General features: G+C 40.3%; 3 protein-coding genes across 3 annotated transcripts; all 3 read right to left on the reverse strand.

Annotated features, from left to right (window-relative positions):
* Window positions 1–7539, reverse strand: LOC119899572 (stromal membrane-associated protein 1-like). The gene is made up of 10 exons (XM_038714184.1): window positions 7422–7539; window positions 6805–6938; window positions 5993–6078; window positions 5805–5880; window positions 5615–5677; window positions 5414–5489; window positions 3924–4054; window positions 2821–3028; window positions 2207–2544; window positions 1–636 (listed from the first exon to the last, which is right to left on the reverse strand). The coding sequence occupies exons 1-10, from the start codon at window positions 7537–7539 to the stop codon at window positions 502–504; spliced, it is 1365 nt and encodes a 454-aa protein (XP_038570112.1). The 3' UTR covers window positions 1–501.
* A 346-nt stretch (window positions 7540–7885) lies between these two features.
* Window positions 7886–14409, reverse strand: cenpk (centromere protein K). Its single transcript, XM_038714185.1, has 10 exons — window positions 14323–14409; window positions 13965–14066; window positions 13605–13661; window positions 12063–12126; window positions 11669–11715; window positions 11481–11563; window positions 11262–11360; window positions 10893–11028; window positions 10722–10775; window positions 7886–8619 (listed from the first exon to the last, which is right to left on the reverse strand). The coding sequence occupies exons 1-10, from the start codon at window positions 14323–14325 to the stop codon at window positions 8464–8466; spliced, it is 801 nt and encodes a 266-aa protein (XP_038570113.1). The 5' UTR covers window positions 14326–14409; the 3' UTR covers window positions 7886–8463.
* Window positions 14410–19998: 5589 nt separating this feature from the next.
* On the reverse strand, window positions 19999–21460 carry lbx1b (ladybird homeobox 1b). Its single transcript, XM_038712691.1, has 2 exons — window positions 21133–21460; window positions 19999–20611 (listed from the first exon to the last, which is right to left on the reverse strand). The coding sequence occupies exons 1-2, from the start codon at window positions 21458–21460 to the stop codon at window positions 20124–20126; spliced, it is 816 nt and encodes a 271-aa protein (XP_038568619.1). The 3' UTR covers window positions 19999–20123.
* Between the last annotated feature and the right edge of the window lie 319 nt (window positions 21461–21779).

Consider the following 21779-nt stretch of genomic DNA (forward strand, 5'->3'; position numbering starts at 1 on the left):
GTCATTTATTATCATTTTTATTTTATAGGGGAACCACAAGTACTTTAAAAGGTTATACAGCGCTGTACATCTGGGAGCAGTACCGACAGACTTCTCCCTTTAAATACTATTCATTTAAATGTTCTATAATCTTATAATGATACAGTGATACAATAAAAGCTTGTGTAACTGGTCCTGCAGCTTTTCTGATATGTCGTTATCATTTTTGTTGGGACTGTTATTTCCTTGCAATTTTTTCCAAAAAAGGAAAATAAAAGTTATGATCAAAAACCATACGACAGGCAGAAACTGCCAGGCTGTAATCCTGTATGACTCCCAAATTCACTCACACAATAGAGAGAAGAGAGACAGAGAGAAGGAGAAGGGGAAAAAAAGATATAATTTTCATGTTCTGAAGGCTGGTCCGTGATGGAAATGGGCTTCAGTTCATAGTGAGGTGCAGAGAAGCACTTTCTGCAACCTTGACTCTTACTCTGCCCGACCATCAACCCACTTGAAGGCTCATTTCCATAACTGTGTGCTCAGGGTCTGGCCAGATCCAGCTGCGGCCCACCCACCCATAGCTGTTGGAGGCTGACCAAAGGCCATCTGGCCACCTGCACCATTCAGAGTCATCCCTGACATCTGCTGATTCACCTGAGGAAGTTAGAGAGATCTGTATTAACACTACATTGTTGTGAAACAAGGATCATGCCATTTTGGCTATATGGGGGTGCTCAACGTCTGATTTTACATAGAACTACCAGTTTTCTCCCAATAAGTTAATATACAGCCTATTACAATATGCATTTCAACGTTTAATGCTGTAAATTAAAAAAAATGTAAAAAGATTAAAACTTTCAATACATTTTTTTGAAGTGCGTGAATAAATCCAAAATTGTAACCCTAACCCTGGGTCATCAGTGCACATGTGTCGTCGTATGTGTGCGTCGTAGCGTGTATGTGTGCAGTGGCAATGGAGGAACACTTGCTGAAGAGACCAAGCCCCAGCTTCATGGTGTTGTGCCGAGTTGTCTGCACCTCGCGGGACTTTTGGATAATTTATCACCTTTGATGAACCACATAAAGAATATTTTATCGTTTTTAAATAGCTGCTACTTGAAATAGACCCGCGTGGAACCGCAATGTAACACAAGACCGGTGAATGACAGGCGACAGAGAGAGATAAGGGTCTTCAAAAAGCCTCAGTTTAGCTGGAAATTTACAGTGTAAGTTGAATGGAAAGAGATTGCAGCTCCTCAAGATTAAAGCGAAGCAATCGCTGCGCACAAAAACACACAATTCGCATACAGGCAGGACTTGATGATTCTGATTCGACTATGTAAATCCTTAGTCGTGGACAGCCCTAATAACATCATAGACTGAAATCTGTAATATTACTGTCTGACCCCAGCCCTGTCCTGAAACTAGTCCGTGCTCTCTGTAGTTTGATTGGGACATAATGAGGTAAATGCAAGCTTCTAAAAAATTGCAGTCAAAGTTGAGCTGAAACCAAAGCTCCTCCGGCACCACCTCTTCACTTGACTTCACTTTTCATGGGCTTGTCTCCTTTCTGCCTTCTAGAGGTCAGGAGGTGATTACTGAAGCCCTACAGAGGATCTGTAGCCCTGCTGTGTCCCAACTCCTTACTACATACTAAGTGTATACATAATTCACAATGAAATGACCCATATAGTATACTGTTTTGCAGTCATCATATGTAACTGTTTAATACCAACAGCAAAGATTATTCAATAATTTTGCCATCCGACATCCGTCAAGCTGCTAACTGCTCTTCACAAAGAGACAAAAAAAAAATTCTTATTGTTATTTTTGGTCTCCTATGTTCCTGGTGCTGTTTCATCACAACCCACACTGAACATGGTTTAGTAACAGTACTTTTTTGGTCACATTTCCAGTTTCACACTTCATCAAACCTGCTTAGATATATTTTGGACAATGCATTTGGGACACAGCTTCTGTTTTAAAGTCCAGCGTGTGATGCCATCTGGTGGCTGCTGGATGCACTGCCCACACCCTGTCTAGTAAATCTTCACAATGGACTGTTGCGCAATGAATCATCAGACCTGGGTGTGGTTACATGTAAAACAATTCACACTGTATGTGCTATACCCTTGAACACAAAACAAGATTTAGTGTGCAGTTGCTCTTTAAATAACCTCTTACAATTCTGCAGTAATCAACAAAGCTTAAAGACTGTCCATACCTGACCCATGTTCCACTGAGCCTGCTGCCCAGGCTGGATGGCGTACATGCCCTGAGCAGTCACCATGCCGGCAGGCATCGCACCACCCTGTGGTCCCATCATCCTCGGCGCCATGCCCATCACACCAGTTGCTGGCGCATTCCCCATGAAGCCGTTAGGCATCGTCATCCCAACCATCATGCCCGGACTCGGCCCCATCATGGCCGCCCCACTCTGAGCCATCATGGCACCCATGACAGTTGTAGGTGGCATGGCTGTGCCCATGCCAGGGAAGGCCTGATAACCAGCAGTGGCCTGGACAGGAAACTGCATCTGGGAGGGGCCCATGAACATACCAGCTGAGGGGGGAACAGAGAGCAGAACGTCACACATACAGCTTTCAAGCCAGTATTTTAATGTGAGATGATAACAGTGAGGATTGTGTGTTTAAGGAGCCTGTTTGTCAGGAACGCTATGTGGGACTGTGTTGGGAAATACGAGAAATCTACTTTACTATCTACTTGAATTCAGTTCACCACATCCACAGGGCTCAGCATCACCGTTGCTAAGTGAAGCGTTACTGTAGTCTGACACTGTGTGCCCCCAACATAATTTCTGCATGTTTGGTTCCTCACCAGTGGGGGCCTGTTGGGACATGCTGTTGGTTCCATACAGGGACAGGATGGAGTCCTTGGACAGGGGCTTCTTGGCCATGTCCTCAGTTTTAGTGGTGCTACTGCTGTCACTGAACAAGTCGAGGTCACTCTGCCCAGACCCTGAGCTGGCCCCACCTCCTGCTGCTGGAGCTTGTGTCGGAGTGCTGGCCACGTTACTGGAGCTCACCTGAAGGGGGAAAAAGATATTGATTTTTTAACGAAAGTATGAAATAACAGCGATTCACGATGCATTTGAAACCTCAGCAGATCAAATCTTGGACAGTTTAACTGAAGTTGCTATACACCTGGTGGTCCATGCACATTCAGGTTTAACCAACAAATCATCATCAACACAAGGCTCCATAAATAAATAGCCGAAACAGTGCATACTGGCAACCATCAGCTGTCGTTTGCTAAATTTGAGAATGGCTTTCATATTTTATCAATAAAAGGTGTGTTAGGAGTGTTAATGGCCTGCTCTGCATTGTAAACAACTGTATTTCAGTTCTGCTGGCTGACTGTTAGAAGCAGGCGCAGCCATAAGGCTTGGTGGTAATTAAATCCTGTGGCCTAACAACAAGTTATTTTACCAGTACTACCTGTGCCACGACACAGCAGTAACAAAGTGATATAACACACATTTCTTTAAACGGTTTGCATCTATCTTTTTCTCTCTCTCTCTCTTACTCACACATATTAACTTTTACTTAAGCCAGCCTAATTTACAAAATAAATGCAAATATGAGGATGTGCCACTTTTCTCTGTTGATATCACTGTAAAGTCAATATCTTTGGGTGTACGCTGATCGGACAAACCAAACACTTGGTTTTAACACATGTTCAGTCTAATGGTTTCCTCATTAGTTGCATTAATTTTCTGTCTGGTTCTCTTTCACTGTCTCTCAGTATTGGTGTTACTGTCTTGTGGGCTATTGATGCTGATGGTTATCATTTGACTTTATATTTTTACTGCACACTTAATTTCAGTTTAACAACTAGAGAACTATTACTGCTAAGGACTCCTGAGCAATATTCAGAAATTAGTGCTAAATCTGGACGAGGGAATTCTTGCCCGGTTTTACCTGAGAAAATGGAGCTGTGGATGTGGACGAGGGGAGGGGGTTGGACACCATGGGGCCAAATATATCCAGGTCATTGTTGTTCTGGCCTGTGCTCGTGCTACCATTGTTAGTTGATGCAGCTGTTGGTGCGTCTATGACAGAGAGGTGAAAAAATGGTTTTACATGTAGAATATAAGCTTACAGATAGAAAAAACTGTCACTGAAGATTTCCCAATGATATCCTTTCTGAATTCTCCAAGAACTTCTAAATTATAAATAAAATACCAACAAACACAGCACATGTTTGCTAATGTGAGAATATGTGTTGTCTTTGTATTTATTTAACTGCAATGCCCTCCCATAACTGCTGAATACCCCGCACAGTAAGCAGGACGGTTAGTACAATAAAAAAAATTATCAACTTACCCTTATTATCACAGAAAACACAAATAACAGTAAACCTGCCAAACAAATTACGCAATGCCCCACCAAGCCAGTCAGCAGCATAAATGTGTCATTTTCTTTTAAACTGTAAATGAAATTGCTCTAATGATGTGATAAAACACATTATTCCTAGGTATCAACATTCAATCACTAATGTCAGAGCTATTGCACTGAAAAGATAGATGGTCAAGTACACAAAGTAAAAGACAAATAGTAACCTGTAGTTCTACCCCACCATCTGACTATCTAAACATGAAGATAGAAATATGCACAAAACTGCCACTGATATACTGCAAGAGACCCAGCAACGGATCCATGAGCAAACCTAGTTTTGAAAACCAAAATTACTCGCCACTTTTGCCTTGTCCATTGTAATGTTTAACACTGATCCTAAAAAAGAGAAGGTCCAAATCTAGACCTAAAAAACATGAAGTTACCAGTCAGTCGCTAACCTCTGTGACTGCGTCAGCAGCTTTAGTGCTTCCTCTAAAAACCCCACAAAAAAGCCTTGCAGTGGTGGAAAGAGGAACACAGTGAGCCTTTGAAAGATAGTGCTTTCTCTCAGACCAACTGCTTGATAAATAAACATCAAGCTAACAACTTTACAATGACGACTCAAGCTTAAGAAAGAGAGTCATGGTTTGGCCCTGTGCCTGTACAGGACGACAATATCTCGGTCCAGTGCAGCTGTCCCCTGCTGTGAGGATGCATACAGTCACAGCCATAACATGCCACAGCATCAGCATGCAACACTATGCCAGAGTTACAGCCAGCCTGCACTCATCATATATACACAACAAACAACAAATATACTGTGGCTATTAAATGCCATAGACATACAAAACAATCAGTGGAAATATCAGTAATCAAGAGATACATAACACCACAAGTCCATAAGAACTCCAAACTCCAAGGTCAATCAGTTTATAATCATCCAGTCATTATTAGATCAGCAGAACTGGCAACAATTACAAGCTGAGACCATATGTAGCCAGATTTCATTCTCAGTCAGCACATCTGAGATGATTTTTATTTTCCAGTAGCACAAGAAGCACAACGATACTCACCAAGACCTAGTAGGTTCACAGAAGGTTCTGAAGTCTTAGCAGGGCTGATTTTGGGAACTGGCCTGGACTCTTCAATCTTTAAAAAACGTAAACAAACAAATGTAAAACATCAGCAGGGCAAAGTCCATATGATACAAAAACAATGTGGAAGAGCATGGGTACATAGCTCTACATACCAAGGAGTATGTGTGAGATACTTACCTTGGTGTAGGATGGCACCTTGCTCCCTCTGTCTGGCTCCCTCTCTTTCTTAGCATCTTTTGGCTGAAAACAAACAAACAAAAGACACTCAAAATTAACAACAGAAAAACAGATTTCAGCTTAAACCACATGTCAGTAAAGACAGGTACATAAGAGGTATGTAGTATGAGAAAAATGAACTGATACATACACTGCTCCCATTGGTCACATTCTTGCTGTAGTATTTCTTCTTCTCATATTTATCCCTGATGAAGAATTCCACAGCTCTTATGTCAGTGTTAAGTGAAAAAGAGGCAACAAACAGGCCAAGATGATTAACTTTAGCATATACAGCATGGCAGTTTTTTATTTTCAGTGTCTGCTGACAGTGAAGGATACTGGTCTGTTTGAGGTCTTCTGAAGCTTTCTGGAAGGTTGGCCTCATAAAGCTGCCTGGCCTTGGTGTTACCCATGTCCTGTATACTCTGAAAAAATAAGGGACATATGGGTAATTAGAAGGGTCATCAGTATCTTGGCCTGGGTTTAAGAATTCAAACCTTTAACAGAAAGTGTGGAGGTGGGTGTATACCAGGCAGGATGGGTGGAAGGCTAGGGGGGTACAGATGGGGAAGAGCCTCAAATTTGGGTTTAAATCACACTGGGCGACGGACCTTGGCCGATGTGAGACATCCATATTCAGAATCGTGTTTTCCAGTTGTAATTATAACTTGGATGTTCACGTTGACCGTAATTTACAAGTTAAACACTGGTAATTATAGTAACTCCCAAATTACATGAATGTGACATACTGACGGAGCCTATCAATTTACATTATGGGAAGTGTAGGACCCAGCATGTTTGAAGCTTAACCTACACTAGGGACTAAAAGTTGTTTTACCCTCTGATGCACAGAATTTCACCAATCTGACTCACAAGTCTGCAAAGTTTAATGTGGGACAGTGCTAAATTATTGGGAGAATGCCTTTAAAATGGAAATTTGCAATACTCTCACAGGTGTGAGGCATTGGCTGTCAATAAAGGACAGATATGCACAAGTAAAAGGATGTGAAATCAATCTTATTATGTCCCATACAACACCGTTTTTGCAATAACATCTCACTAAATTTACTGATTTACGGATTTTGTACTCAGGTGATAAAATGCATCATCTTCTGTAACTGAACGAAAACACATAAACAATAAAACGGTACCTGAATTTGATCTGAGGTCCACTGGTCCAGGTTGACTGATTTAACTCTGGATATGTGTACTCCCAGGTTCCTGTGGATGCCAGCACACCGGATGCAGATAAACACTCCCAGATTCCAGGATGCCCATCTTGGACCTGATGAAGTCAGAAAACAGACTTGTGATTTGGAAAAATGGAGCTATGTCTGAAGGAAAACATACAACATGCACGATCTTGCAGTGTCAAAGTGCCAAAAGGAGGCTCTGCATTCTTTACCAATGATCTAACAGGAACATCAGAGTCAGGTTCCTCTGGAGGACCTGCCACAGTTTGTTAAAAGCCTGAAACACCCGGCAGCTGGGCTGAAGGCTGCGGTAAGGGAGAGGCACTGCGGGGAGCTTATGTACATGTAGAGAAGTTAGCTTGCCAGTTAGCCTAATTAGTTAGCCCAGTTTAGCTTAAGGGGACTAGATATCATCTGACTAGCCTGAGCCAGCTACACACTAGCGAGTTAGCTTAGCTGAGCTAACCAACGCAGATGTTGCATTTGTAGTTAGCGTTAGCGGCGGATTATCGGTGAAAATGTTAACTTTGTGAAGTAAAAATTAAAAAAAATGTTCGATAGTGTGAATGTCGCACCTTTCGCCTCGCAGTCGGCGCAGTACTTGTTGTCTTCCTCCCTCAGCATTTTGGACAGGATGGCCTGGTGCTGCTCGTTGAGTTTCTGGGCCTTCTCCCTCTCCGAGCGCGTCGTCATGTTCGCGGCTTTAGTTGGACTTTCTTTAAAAAAAAGGAAGTGTACTTGAATCTGTCTAGGTAAGTTTCTGATAAAAGACCATAATCAGAGGGATGAAAGCCTCCGAGTTGGATATGAAAACACCCGGAACCGGAATCTTCACTCCGCCCACAGGAATCCTAGCGCTGACGAGGCGGCCGCACCTGATTGGACAGCAGCTCTGACGTCATCTGACGCACGACGTTTCTTAAGAATTGACATTTTCATAAAAAAATGATTATCTGCACTAAAAGTTTATGCACCATCTCCCGTCAGTCAGTTAGACTGGAAAGAGCCCTACTTGGATAACCAATGAGCACTCATAATATGCAGCTTCCGAGTTTATTGAACATGGACAAGAAAATATATACAAACAAATGAAGGAAATCTACATATTTACAGTCCACAGCTGGGATATCAGAAGGTCAACTTTTAAGAAATTTGAAGAACTTTAAATTAAACTGAGGTAAAGACCAATTAAAGAACACAGATAAATGCTAACATACATCGCTCATGGCTGATCAGACCTTGCCACTGACATTTGTAAAAAGGGGAAGACCTTCAACCTTACTGAGTATTAACAAGAGTTTAGATGAAAAAAAGTCAAACTTTGATTTCAACTTTCAACTTAAATTTAGGCGTTCTCAGACTCTTAAAGGACCCGTGGTTAATCTGTACATACAAAACAGTTCTTAATCTAAAAAATACTTATTTAAAACATAAATGGGCAAGTTATAAAATACTCACTTTAGACAGATACACACTGTTAATCACTAGCCTCTTTCCCAGCAGTTACTCTTCATATCAGCTTACATAAATAGACATAATGATAGCACTACATAAGCAGACTTGAATTAGAAACACTAGCTGATAAGTGGTGCTTGAGATGCCTAATGCACCACTGCCTTAACAAAAGGTTTCCAGGCGGATCTTGAAGTTGTTCTCGTGGTGCCTTACTGCAATACCATAGCGGAGCAGCATTTCTATGTACGGTGGCCAGAATGTGTTGTCTATGGTCACGTAAGGGTCGTGCGGTGTGCTCAGGACCTTGTTCATGAGCAGCTGTGGGGGGTAGAGAAGATGGAGTGTTAAGTAATGGTGCAAGATAATACAACTTATAAAGTACTCAGGCAGGCGTTTACACAGAGACAGTTCAATAGAATCTGGTTTGTATTTCTGACTATTTGACAATACATACTGGAAAAAGATGCTAGCAGAGAGATGGTGTGACAAAAGTGCTACGCCACACTTAAATACTGGACATATTTGTGAACACTAAAACAAAGTATGTTCAAAAAGATTTGAGTTTGGGAATAAAACAATGTCAGTGATGCATATAACCTGACTAAAAACGCATGTGTAGCAGTATGGCTGAACAATATTATCAAAATCACAATATGGCCTGCTGCAATTTTCAAAAAGCAGGAGGTGCAATATTTCTTAAAGGCAAAATGTGTTTAAAAATACGGATTTTCAATTAAATATTGTCACGCTGCAGAGATTTCCTGGCCTACGCATTATATTCTACAGACTTAGGAAAACACATTTGTTTGGTACAGATCCTTGCAAAAAAAAAAAAGCACACCATAATCATTTAAGTATGTTTTTCAATGAAAATAAAAATAGTTATGTAAGAATGATCATTCCCTCCAATATCACAAATCATATCGCAATTGCAATATCAGTCCATCCATCCATCGTCAACCGCTTATCCTGCTTACAGGGTCGTGGGGGGATGGAGCCAATCCCAGCTGACATCGGGCGAAAGGCGCGGTACACCCTGGACAGGTCGCCAATCCATCGCAAGCAATATCAGTCCAAATAATCGCATTTAGATATCAGCCCTGTGCAGCACTGAAAATCAATAACCATCAAGAAACACATGTAGGAGCTCCTCTCTCTCACTCTGCACATCACTGGAGCTGCTGGTGCTCTGTCTCTAGTACCCCACACACGTGCACTGACGCCCCCTACCTTAAGGGTTAGGGTTACAATTTTGGATTTATTCACGCACTAATTCATCCTAATTGACAATAAACCTGCTTCTGATTTCTGATAATGACTGCTTTCACTTAAAGGTACCATTAGAATGAGGAGCAATTTACATATATCAATCGCTTTTCCAATCGCATTTCCAATGTGTGAACAGACTGTTGAGAAAATGAGACCTTCTCTGACTTTCTTGGGTGCCTGTAACAGTCTGAGGACTGATTTCTATTAAAAGAACTACCCGCGTTTTTTCCGGGAAAATCCCAAAGGATGTGACATTTACAAATGCTCCCTTAGTGCCTTCTCTTTTGCTCCCCTATTGCCAACAGTGTGCAAAACTAGTCAATTCAACTTTATTGGCATGAATGTAAAACAACAATATTGCCAAAGCTACAAATAAACTACAAAAGCACAATTCATGTCATATGTTTGTGTGCAACATAAGCTAGGCGTTAGCTTAGAAACGGAGTCTGCTAACGTCAACAAATAACCGGCATCCAACACATAGTACGAAGTCAAAGCCAACATTATTGCAAAGCATGTGAAATATTTTGTGACATTGTGGTTTTATCTGGCTAATTTAGCTAATGTTAGCTTGCTAACACGGCCGGCACCAGATCTATGCAGTGTCCATGCAGCGGGCCAACTAGCTAACTGTAACCTAAGCTAAGGTTGGGCAGCAGGCTGTGGCTGCGTTGCGTGGGTCTGGCACTGGTTGCTTTGTGGCATTGGCTGATGGGATGATTTGTAAACGGTAAGGTAGTCAGTATCACATAACCAATGGTCCAAATAAAATATGAGAACATTACAAGTGAGGTTATTCCAAATGTGACTGTAATTTATTTTCCAGCTTTCAGTGTTCATTTCAGCCCAGGATGATGCTCACTCACACAGAGTGCGAGGATGCTGAGGAACAGGACGCTGACTGCACTTTACTTAACAGCCACGGATGTCATTAATAACAAGGGTTTTCTGAAAGTTCAATTCCATTCAATTTTATTTATATAGCGCCAAATCACAACAACAGTTATCTCACAGCGCTTTTCATAAAAGAGCAGGTCTAGACCGTACTCTGTGGTGATATTTACAAAAGCCCAACAGTTCCACATAGAACCTTTGAAGACAGGATAATTAATTGGACATCAGAGCGGATTATGTAGTAAATCGAAACCCACCTCAAGAATTTCATTAAGTGAAATCAAGTCTTCGTTTAACTCCTGGGAAATGTTCTGAAAAAAACAAACCGAAAAACAAAACAAAGCATATGGTAAGTTGCACTGGAGTAGTAACAACATAGGCTCTGCATGTAAACAGGCTGCAAAAAGACAAAAAACAGGTCACTGCACCTTCTTCTTCTTGTTTGTACTGGATTCATTCTGAGGCAGAGGGACATGCTTCTCCAGTATGTCCCCCAGAGACTCCATCAACCTTTCCTCATAGGCCTTCATTTTCTGAATTTTCATCTTGGTGTCCAGCAATACACTTTGGAATGCGCATCAACACATGCATACACGTAAAATGTTAGTTCATACATAGATTTTGCCATTGTTTTTTTTTTTAGAAGTTTTAAAAGTTTAATTTGAGTATATTCACACTCATTCACTACTTTATTTCCCCTCTTCCCACATTTCTGTTGCTCTTCACGTGATTTGCAGCTCTCCAGTGCAGATGCACCTCAGAACCTGAACTCTGGTTTAGGGTGACTTCACACTCACCTGTGCTCTGATAATTTCTTCTTTTCCATGTGAAGTCGATCAACATGATCTTTGGCAGCTATCAGCGCCTGTTTCTTCTCCTCCAGCCACTTCTGTTCACTAAAAAACACAAACTTTCAGAACAATGCACAGGGTAAAACCAATGAAAAGTCTCTTGCCCCCCGAGGAAGGACAGTCAGTTATAGACAGACTACACAACACTACTAAAAGGTTACGTACAGCTCTTTAGTTTCTCTCAGTTTGTCTCTCTTTGCTTCGTAGCAAGAAACAACCATCTCAAGTTCAGAACACATCTTGAGCATCTGTGGAAAACAAAGTGGGAGAATGGATTTCATAACTGGAGCAATGCATTTAAATATTTCAATGAGCCACATTCTTCTTCAATTCTGCGTTTTACACAGACATACCTCCTCTTTTCCAGCTTGAAGTAAAAGTTCTGAATTTTCTGCCAGCACTGGATGTAGCAAAATAAATAAACAAGTGCATTTTAAAAATAATAATTTTATAATATCAAACATTAGAAAGATACAGCAGATGCAACTATTTCAATTAGATTTTATAGCCTGGAATCACAATCTCATATAGTCACAAGATCTGAAATTAAATCCTGATTAAAACAGTAATGTTTGTCGTACCATTTTCTCACCAGGCTAAACTGTTTCTTTTGATATGTAGAATGACATTAAATTTTAAATGTGGCATAAAACAGTGGTACTGATTTGTGATATTCATAAGTCAGTTGTAAATGCTTGCATTACATTACAGTTACAGCTTCTATCACAGCAGGAATGGAGGACTTACATTTCGGCTCCACTGTCAGCCATTGCTTCAATTCAGCTTCTGTCGCCATCAGTCGATTTACTGACTATTGGAGATGAATATTCACAATGCACAGAAAATTCAGTTATTGAATTAAGTTATTTACATAGAAAAATGTCACATTTTATAAATGAAAAACAAATTCCCTGCCAACATTGTCTAAAGTGTGACCTGGAAAATTCATTTTCATACTAAAAAAATAACTTTTTTTGTAAAAACCTAAATGTTTTTGTTTTGAATAAATTAATCTATCATTTTCTGTAATTAATTTGTAACACTTAATCCTAAATGTACAACAGAAAAGTGCTGTAACAGAAAAGAAAATGTTTCCTCTCTCTGTTTGGTAAAATACTTTACTTTTAAAAACATTCACTAAACGGCACAAAAAGGTTTAATGATATCTTAACTGTAATTTAAGGCATGTATTCCAACAGGTGAGGATGAAGGGATTCTGGTTTGAGGACAGGTTTGGCTAAATTCTGGCCATTGGAGATGACATTGTGGTTAAGGATTAGCATTTGTTCTTTGTGATGTCAAACCCACCGGGCTACATTTCAGTGGCGAGCAGTGTGTAATGCAAAAAAACCTGCATGAACCAACATTAAAAATGTTGTTAACATTTTTAAAAGCATTTGGGTGCCATCTGCAGCGTCACTGAGGGATGCCGCTTTGACAGCTCGCTTAAAGTTAAAGGAGCTAGAATAACTAGGGTGGATGAGCTTTTTATGGCTGTCCACTAGGGCTGGTTATAAAATGATTGCGATATAATTTTCCTTGATATAAATATAACAAATGCTCAAAAAATATTCCATTTAATTCATCTGAACTTTGGACAAATCAAAGATATTTATTTTGTTGAAGACTGAAAAACGATTTTACTTTTACTCAAGAAACAGTACTTTTACTCGTGCATGTTTTAATGTTGAAAATAGATTTTTATCTATCATTATAATTGTTTTGAATGTTTTTTGAAAAAATCCACTGTTCACGTTCTGACTACTGAAGAATACTTTAAAACCACAATTAACCGTCTGGCAAAAAACAGCCTTTAAACTTGAAAGAAATAATGATTTGACATTTATCGTGGTAATTATTAATATATGATTTTTTTTACATTTTTGACCATATTGCCCATCCCTAATGTCCACACTGTTCTCCTGTATTCTGTTCTTCACTGTAGTAAATCATTTCTATGTGTAATTGACTGTTAATTAGTCACATAAATAGGTCCTGTAAATACCTTTGATATTACGCTTATCATAAAAGACTATTTAAATAGAATAACTTATAGTTTTATAGACAATGTTAGTGATTTACATCTTTGGAACCAAAAAATGTTGTCTCCGATTTATTCACATAATTTTTGTTCAAATGTAATTGTGTTTAAATTGCGTCAGCCATGATACCTTAAAAGGTGTAAACATAAGAATTTTAACTTTTTTGAGACATTCCACTTGAAGGTTTTCCATGTTGGTATCAGGAACACTGGAAACTAGAAAGCACAGGAATGAACAACCATCTCACCTGCTCTTGTGGATTATCGCAGAAATCTGGTTCACACAGAATAATCTCATTCTGAAGCTGCAAAACAGAGACACAGTTTGGACCTTCTTGTGCATACCCAACGACTGTTTAAACAGGACAGCCCGGCTCGTCGGGTTAAAACCATAGACCAGGGCTTTTCAAAGTCTGAGACTGCGGGCCTACCCTCAGACAAAGCGTGGGATGACGATCTCATTTTGATAAATAATGCAATAGTTCATGTAATGTTTCACTTCCATTTTCTGAGCCTCCCCTGAAACTGTCTGGAGCCCCCCCCTAGGGAGGCCCGCCTCGCACTTTGAAAACCCCTGCAATAGACAACAATAAACAACACGAGTTTACTTTTTCCAGCTTGGCAAACTGATCCTCACACAGGTCCATCAGCTCACTCTGAGCGGCCTCTGACAGCTCTGCTGCTGCCTGGCCGCCTGGCTTCACCTCGGCCTGAACACGGGAACATAAAGGGTCAAAGGGTGGGTAAATGTTTGAATACAGTACAGGCAAAGCTGGCACAGTGCACGGGTTAACGTTAGGTCTTATGAGCTGTCGGCTAGTTTTGGCTCGTGTTGGACAAATGAAAAGTTGCCATTTTGCTGAAAAGGTCAGCATTTTCTCTGTTATTAACATGAAAACGTCGCACTCTACATTGTTATGTACATATATCCACTACAAAGATGACCTAAAAGACGTGTGGTCTTACCATAATTAGTGAAAGTCACGGTTTATTGCTCCACGACGCGGACCACAACAGACGCCTCTTTTTTTCAAAATGCCGCCAACATTGATGACGTAACGTCTGCGACAGAGGGTAGTGCTGAGGAGCGCTGATGCTGCGCAGGACTGCGCAACTACAGTGAATGGTGTAATAATGTAATGAGCTCTGCGCGCTTTAGTCTTTAAAACTGTGACCCGCAGTCACGTAAATGAAGTTCCCAACGAATTGCTTTAGTTTTTCAGAGGAAACAGAGAAAACTGTGGGTCCCCTCTGTGGTTTGTGGTGATCAATCTAAAAATGCATCTTTAAAGAGATGCAGAAACCCTGCAGCAATTCAGACACAACTCTTCAGCACTGAGTGCTTATTGTTTTCTCCCGTAAATAGACAAAAGTATTTTCAACAAAGCCAAAGCGAAGCAGAAATTGTAGGTGGATTAACTACATTTTGGTGATAATTTCTAGACTTTCACTTAAGTAATATTTAAATGCGGGACTTTTGGCTGAGTAAAAGATCAACACTCCCTCATCCATGCCACCCGGGGTGTGTTCAGTGGACGGGAGCTTATGAATGTGCAGAAGGTGTCATCATGTGTCCAATTGTGTTGGCCAGTAATGCAAAATTGTACGGTAGGGTGGAAATTGACGCTAGAGAACTGTTATTATCTCAGAGACAGTATTGTTGCTTCCCAGTAAGTCTAGAAATTTTACTGATAGGCAGATAGAGAAAACCCATATTTACTACGCTGTAGCATTATGAAAACCGAGTTCTTATCCAAGTCAGTAAGCAGTAAAATCAGTCAGAGCATGTCAAAGGTTGAAGGAAGACCAGTGAACAGCACAATGAACTGTACAGGGCTCCCTCAAAGTTTGTCTCCTTTTTAAAAGATGTATTCTGTCTGTTTTATGTGCCCACCATTCAATTTCTAATTCAATTGCTGTGATTTGTTTTTCTTTCATTAGTGTGCTTACATGGTCTTACATTACAGTGTCTTACATTGCAGTCCCTTACACTATTACATTGTAAATATTGCACAACCTGCTTAATCAGCCTATTTATGATCATGCAAATAAAGCAAATTTGCAGTTTTATGTGAGAGATAGAGTGTGAAGGTGTAAGACAGGGAGTTGAGAAAACCAAAATGTGTAGAGAATATTTTTATTTATCACAATTTATTTTATTGGAATTTATGATTTAAAAATCTTTAATTTGTCAGAATACACACACACACACACACACACACACACACACACACACACACACACACCATGGCTGGTTAACTGCTCACTGTAGTGGAGTACACTGTCCTGTGAACACCAGCAGGTGTCTCTGCTTATCTCTCTCCTCTGTGGCCAAGCAGCAGACTGGAGTTTGAAGCTTGTCAACATCTGCACCTACTTTTTTCTTTATCGGCTTCCTTCCTTTTTTAAAATATAGTTCAGAATTTAATGTCACTTTCTGAACATTAACAGGTTTTCATAACCAGTTAGGTCTGATTTAAACGACGACTCCAACAGATCAGGACGTGCTTGCTGAGGATTATCAGGACCATCTTCAGTTAGTTTCACTTTATTTATGTTTATTTAATGGTTGTTGTTCTGTGCCGCTAAAAGATGAAGATTTCCAGTCACTCCACACCCATATGTAGTATTTTCCATTTGAAATGATTATTTATGTTATATATGTGCTGCTTATGACTTGTAGGAATATTTGGGAATTTTCTTTACATCAATGCTGATGCAGTTTTACCCATAATCATTTCAGACCTAAACATCATCGGACCAGTGTTGGAAGACCTGCTTATCATTAACTAGCCATTTATATATAACATTGTGACCATTTAATAACTCTTAAATAATATATTTTTCAACACAGTGGTCCACACAGGTCATGTACTGTTCCCTGGTTATAGGTGGCAGTGGGTGAAATGGTTTTATTTGTTTTTTAACCTAATTAAGGGCACAAAAATGTTCAAAATACAATGGCCAACCTGTATCTCTTTCTCTCTTCTCTCTCTATCACCCTCACTGGTTCACTTATAAGACAAACAAGCACATAGGTTTGCTGTTGTTTGGTTGTAATGAAGTTAATCGATCAGAGCACTGGTTGCAATATGGGACTGGATGAACAATTTAGTCCAAATGAGTCTCTCTGAGTGTTTAATTTTAATACAGTACACATTCAGCAGCAGCATCAGTGAATATACGTGTGTATATTTATTGATTTATATGTTTTCAAGCTACATCCCCAAAAAGCACATAGCCTGGATTATTTGAATGATCAACTAGAATTTGATTAATATGCAAATTTCTGAACAAACTGTTCCATTTGAGCCTTCAGCGCAGCCTAATTAATCAACAGTTAAAGGAAATTAATACATACATCAATTCTGTCAGGAACATGCTTAGTTCAATCGCCCGTAAAATTGAAGTTTGAAGTATTAACTGGCTCCACAGGAAGGCTATGATTAAAACTCTACAATTCAGGCAACCCAGGCAAATATAAAGTAATTTACTGATCTCCTTTTTATACTTATTCAATGATAATAATAATAATAATAATAATAATAATAATACGATGATCGATGATACTTGTTATTTTTTCTGCCATTTTTGAGAAGACAAACTGGAAACATTAAACAAATTCATTCATTTTAAAGTGTGTCTTAACTGCTGTCATTCTCAAATATTAGTTTACACTTTTCACCTGAGACTGTTTTCCACAAGGTGCAAATAATAAGAGAGAGAGAGAGAGAGAGAGAGAGAGAGAGAGTATAAAAAGGGGAGGGGAGAGATGGAAAGAAAGAGGGCTGTACTATTGTTTCAGTAGGGACTCATGCATCAAACTTCAATTTTCCGGACGATTGAAGTAGTGATTTTTTCCATCTTGAAGTGAAATACTGAAATACACTTAAGACCTCCAGATTAATTACCACGAAGTGGTCCCACAGACTGTAGTATTACTTATCACCGAGCCTGCCTGACAAGCCCTCATAAAATAAGCAAGTGAAATCCATAAACTTAGCCTGCCTTCACACTCTCTCCCTTCATAAATATGCTTGATTCAGAAGAGGCTGCAGAAGACACACACACACACACACACACACAAACAAACAATACAAAGGACTTTTTTTTGCAATTTGCAAGACAATTTACAAAATATTTCTTTGGAGGTATAGCCTACCTTTAAAATCAAAGGGAAAGCATAGCATTTAGAAGCAGTATATAAATATTTAATAAATAGTTTGTAACACACTATAATGTAAGCAGATAAAGCAGATATAAGGACATTTAAGTGTTTATGAATGTACAGTGTTTGCCAACAATTATCACTTCTCCCATGAAAACACATTTTACCTTTTACAGCTGTGTTTTACTATTTTGTCATTCATCATCTGTTTATACAGCAACTTATGGGTGCCACAGGAGCAGTTATAGTTGTTGACAAATACATTAAGAAACACATGTCTACTTTCAACTGTGTTATAGACCATTTATTAAAACACTGTGTACTGCTTATTAATGCTAGGGGGTAAAAGCAAAGTGTTTCTGAATTATACATTTTACTAGGACTAATTTGCCTACAGAGCATTTACAATAGCTTCAGCTATATTAAGTGCTACAGGCCTATAAACTTATTCAGGTTGTCCTGAATTAAAAAAGTCCAAAATGGCAAAAAAGGCAAACACTATAAAACACCTCACAAGAAGACAGCCCTACTTAACATTTCTTTTAACAAAGAGAGTTAAAGGGGAGGTAGCCTTTTGAGATCCTTTTCTGGACACTCTCTTTCTCACATCACCATGTTTTCAGCTTCATTAAACTCCTTAAAGACAAAAGAAATAAAGGAGGCAGAAGAAGAAAAAAGGAGTTGAGAAGAAAACAAACAAAAGACTCCCTAACCAGACTTTGGCATAAATGTCACAGTCTAAACTCTTTATGGCTCCCTACTTAACATTAAAAACACTTTCAACAAAATCCATTTCTTGTTTAGAAAACGTTCTTGGACAGAAGTCAAACATATTATTCCACAGCTAAAAAGCAGAGAAAGACAAGCGTCTCACAAAAAAAGGGGCAGTTTCATTGTAATTCATTGACTTGTTCAAAACGCCAGGCAAAGAAAAGGGCTAGACATTAATAGCCGCAGATGCCCTCATGAAGGGAGAGTCTATGTAGGCATTATGGCCTTTGTTCGCGCCCAGTTAAACTGTTTAAAAGGAGGGTTAACTCAATCCATCAAATTGTCTGAAATTGTGAGGAAATTTCAAAAACCATATGGCCTCCAAACGTTTGCGTCCTTTTTGTGCGGTGGGACACACTTGTCTCAGTATTGCTGCCGGCGGGGGACCGGCCCTGCTCCTTTGTGGCTCGTCCCATCAGGGAACGCTGCTCATTTGTCCCCACTTTTCATGCTTTACGCTCAAAATTACGGCCCAGTCCCGCAGAACAAAAAAAGGTCTATAAAGGCCTGGAGAAACTGGCCCAAAACTTTGTGTTTTTGTGGCATCCTCGCCTTTTTTCCACGGCACCAGATTTGTGTTTCTCACATAAATTTTTGCCACGAATGGAGAAACACGTCTAAGGGTCAAGAAGCCACGATACGCTTTTAGGGTGTGAAAGGAGATGTGAGATTCCGGGCCACAAAATGTTTAGAGCATCCTAGTAGAAAAGGACACAAAGGGACAAAATAGTTCAGAATAATAAGTCTAAATAGGCCGCTTTTGATAGGCTCACACGCCCAGATTTGGCAACGGGAGCGTGTTTCCAAAATGAAATGTTTTGTCTTCACCCAAAAAAAAAAGCAGGCTATTATATCCATAATAAAACAGCAACAGAATTATTATATTATTATATTATTCAGGAATTACAACATAAAAGATATATTCAGAAAAGCCATTTTATTCCCATAGTAGCCTATATACATTACAGTCTGTGCATTGGTTTTCAAATAATGTCCTGATTTTAGAAAGGCACTTACAGGTGTAAAAAACATAACAAAGTTAACTGTAAATCTATTGTATCCAAACAATAAATCTAAAAAGTAGCATATAGCCCGTCAAAATCACCGCAATGTTCATTTTTGTTTCTCGCCATCGCTGGAGCATTTCCATAAAACGTGGATGTCCGAGTTTGCCTTTCCGATCATCATCATCATCATCATCATGCACTGCAGCATCGGGACGCCGAAAATGAACCGAAGTCAAGGATCAGATGAGGAGGAGGGGGAGAAGAAGAAGAGCCGGCAGTGACAAAGTGACTCAAAGGCGATTTGGCTCACAGAAAACACAAAAACGATTAAATAAAAAAATAATAATAAAGTAAAAATAAATAGATAATGATCAAAAATCAAATCATGCATTTACATGCAAAGAATATGAGAAACTGGAGCACTTTCATTGTGGTTTGTGAGGGTAGGCCTTGTAGGAAAAGCGATGGAACAGGTGTGTGTGTGTATGTGTGTGTGTATGTGTGTGTGTCTGTCTCTGTGTGTGTGTGTGTGTTGGCCTATAGTGTAAAAAAAATAATAAGTTACTCATGTAATTTAGACCATATTGCTTTGATTGCAAGAAGTAACCGTTTGCTAATGAATACATTGTAAAATACCACTGCATATTTCTTGTTCTGTGTTCATGCTTCACTATGAATAGGTCTATCTGTGCCGATATAAAAGTCATACATTTTGGTACATGTTCTGAGATATGGTATACAATATAAGCAGTAAGATACAAGTCCTCGGTAGGATGTTTTATCGTCTTTTTATGTTTTTTGACCTTCAGCACCACGCTGCATCAGTCATCCACATCAATCTCCACGTCCTCGTCCTCCGAGCACTCTTTACTAGTTGTGTGGTCTGAGAACGGAGACAGCGGCGATGACCGCAGTTTCTGAGCGAGCTCGTGCTCCTGCAGGCCGCCCCGCGTGGGGGACTCGCCTCGCGGGTGGCCTAGCGTGCCGTTGGCGCATTTCTCCAGGTCCGCCAGCTTGGCGAGCTTGTCCAAGGGGACCTGGCCGACGGCCTTGGCCGATTCTACGTCGGCCTTCATCTCCTCCAGGTCCCGTTTTAGCTTGGCCCTCCGGTTCTGAAACCACGTGATGACCTGCGCGTTCGTCAGGCCCAGCTGCTGCGCGATCTGGTCCCGGTCGGCCGGGGACAGGTACTTCTGGTACAGGAAGCGCTTTTCCAGCTCGTAGATTTGATGATTGGTGAACGCCGTCCGAGACTTCCGGCGCTTCTTCGGGGTGCTTCTCTGGCCGAACAGAGTCATCCCGTCCCGGCCTGTGAGGAAGAGACAGAGGAAGAATGAAAATTATTGAATCGTGCATGTGCAGGGCTTCCTCTGCACCGCTGCAGTGTGTGCGTAAAAGTGTTTCTTATGCAAAAATAACAATGGAAGTGATACTAAAGCCTCCAGCTCTTGTGGGAACAGGTAATTACAAGAATATTACGCAGACACCACTGGGAAATATTGAGCACCAGACACACGAGACCTTAATATTAAAGAAAAGCGTTGGCGATTTATTTTGTTGAAGCCCATAAAATGAACACCGCTTTGTTCGATAAAATAGGCCTATTTTTAGAGAAAATTCGCTATGCATTGGTGAACAGAAATGATTTTCTTTAGTTCTGGCCATTAAACAAGCGCATTTAATGAATGCATTGCTTGGCATGTTGATAATAAAATTAAAGGTGTAACCGAATAGTATTTTGGTGCAGGCCACTGAATTAGAGAACAAAATCAAGAGAAAACGCCTAATATTAAATTGTAAAAAGAACGAGTTTTGGGGATGGAGATGTACCTTCTGCAGCCTGTAAAACGCTGACTTCCAGCCCCTTGAAAGTCTTGCTGGCCAGCTCCTCTAGCGCGCAGAGCGGGGAGGTTTGGGTGAGGAGTGCCCGGCTGGACAGAGGGATGCTGGACGGGCGGTGCTTCTCAGAGGACGAAATTAGATGAGCTGTGCCGCAAATTGTGTAACTTCGTTTCACAGACGGTTTGTTCAGGATGTCCTCGATGCTGAAGGGGGTCAATGGCTTGTTGGAGTTGGCAGGAGGCGGCAAATGGTCCAGCGGACTTCGCCTCCTGTTTTCCACTGCATCACATTTAGCCACTTCTTTGGATGTCATCATTGGTTGTGTGCAGAGTTTATACAGGACTTCGTTGAAATATTCAGCGGTCAAATACGAGCGAAGCTTTCGAGGAAAAAAGTCACATAACAGTTAGGAGGTAAAAAAACAACCAACAAAGACACGGAGGAGAGAATAAAGAAAAGAAAATCTTATTCCAAAATGGGATGCCTTCAAAGTGTCGATCCTCGGGAGCAGCAAGTCCGCAGGAGTGAGATGCCTGCCTGAAAATGGCGTGGTCCAGAGTTGACGATTACTAACAAGTTATCATTGATTGGTAGGTAATCAATTATCTCCAGTGGCACTTTCGCCCTCTTCCCTT

Source organism: Micropterus salmoides, unplaced genomic scaffold, assembly GCF_014851395.1.
Source record: "Micropterus salmoides isolate LMB-PRFRI ecotype aquatic unplaced genomic scaffold, ASM1485139v1 Ms_hic_scaffold_12, whole genome shotgun sequence".
In the NCBI taxonomy this organism is placed as follows: Eukaryota; Metazoa; Chordata; class Actinopteri; order Centrarchiformes; family Centrarchidae; genus Micropterus; species Micropterus salmoides.

Coding starts and splice junctions, on each gene's coding strand:
- lbx1b (XM_038712691.1), bottom strand. CDS start 21,460: ATGATGACATCCAAAGAAGTGGCTAAATGTGATGCAGTGGAAAACAGG. Junction 20,612..21,132: donor CGTTTTACAGGCTGCAGAAG/GTACATCTCCAT, acceptor TCTTCCTCACAG/GCCGGGACGGGATGACTCTG.
- LOC119899572 (XM_038714184.1), bottom strand. CDS start 7,539: ATGACGACGCGCTCGGAGAGGGAGAAGGCCCAGAAACTCAACGAGCAG. Junction 5,490..5,614: donor AGGTGCCATCCTACACCAAG/GTAAGTATCTCA, acceptor CGTTTTTTAAAG/ATTGAAGAGTCCAGGCCAGT. Junction 2,545..2,820: donor GTCCCAACAGGCCCCCACTG/GTGAGGAACCAA, acceptor TTCCCCCCTCAG/CTGGTATGTTCATGGGCCCC.
- cenpk (XM_038714185.1), bottom strand. Junction 11,564..11,668: donor TTCAAGCTGGAAAAGAGGAG/GTATGTCTGTGT, acceptor TGTTTTCCACAG/ATGCTCAAGATGTGTTCTGA. Junction 8,620..10,721: donor CACTTAATGAAATTCTTGAG/GTGGGTTTCGAT, acceptor TACCCCCCACAG/CTGCTCATGAACAAGGTCCT.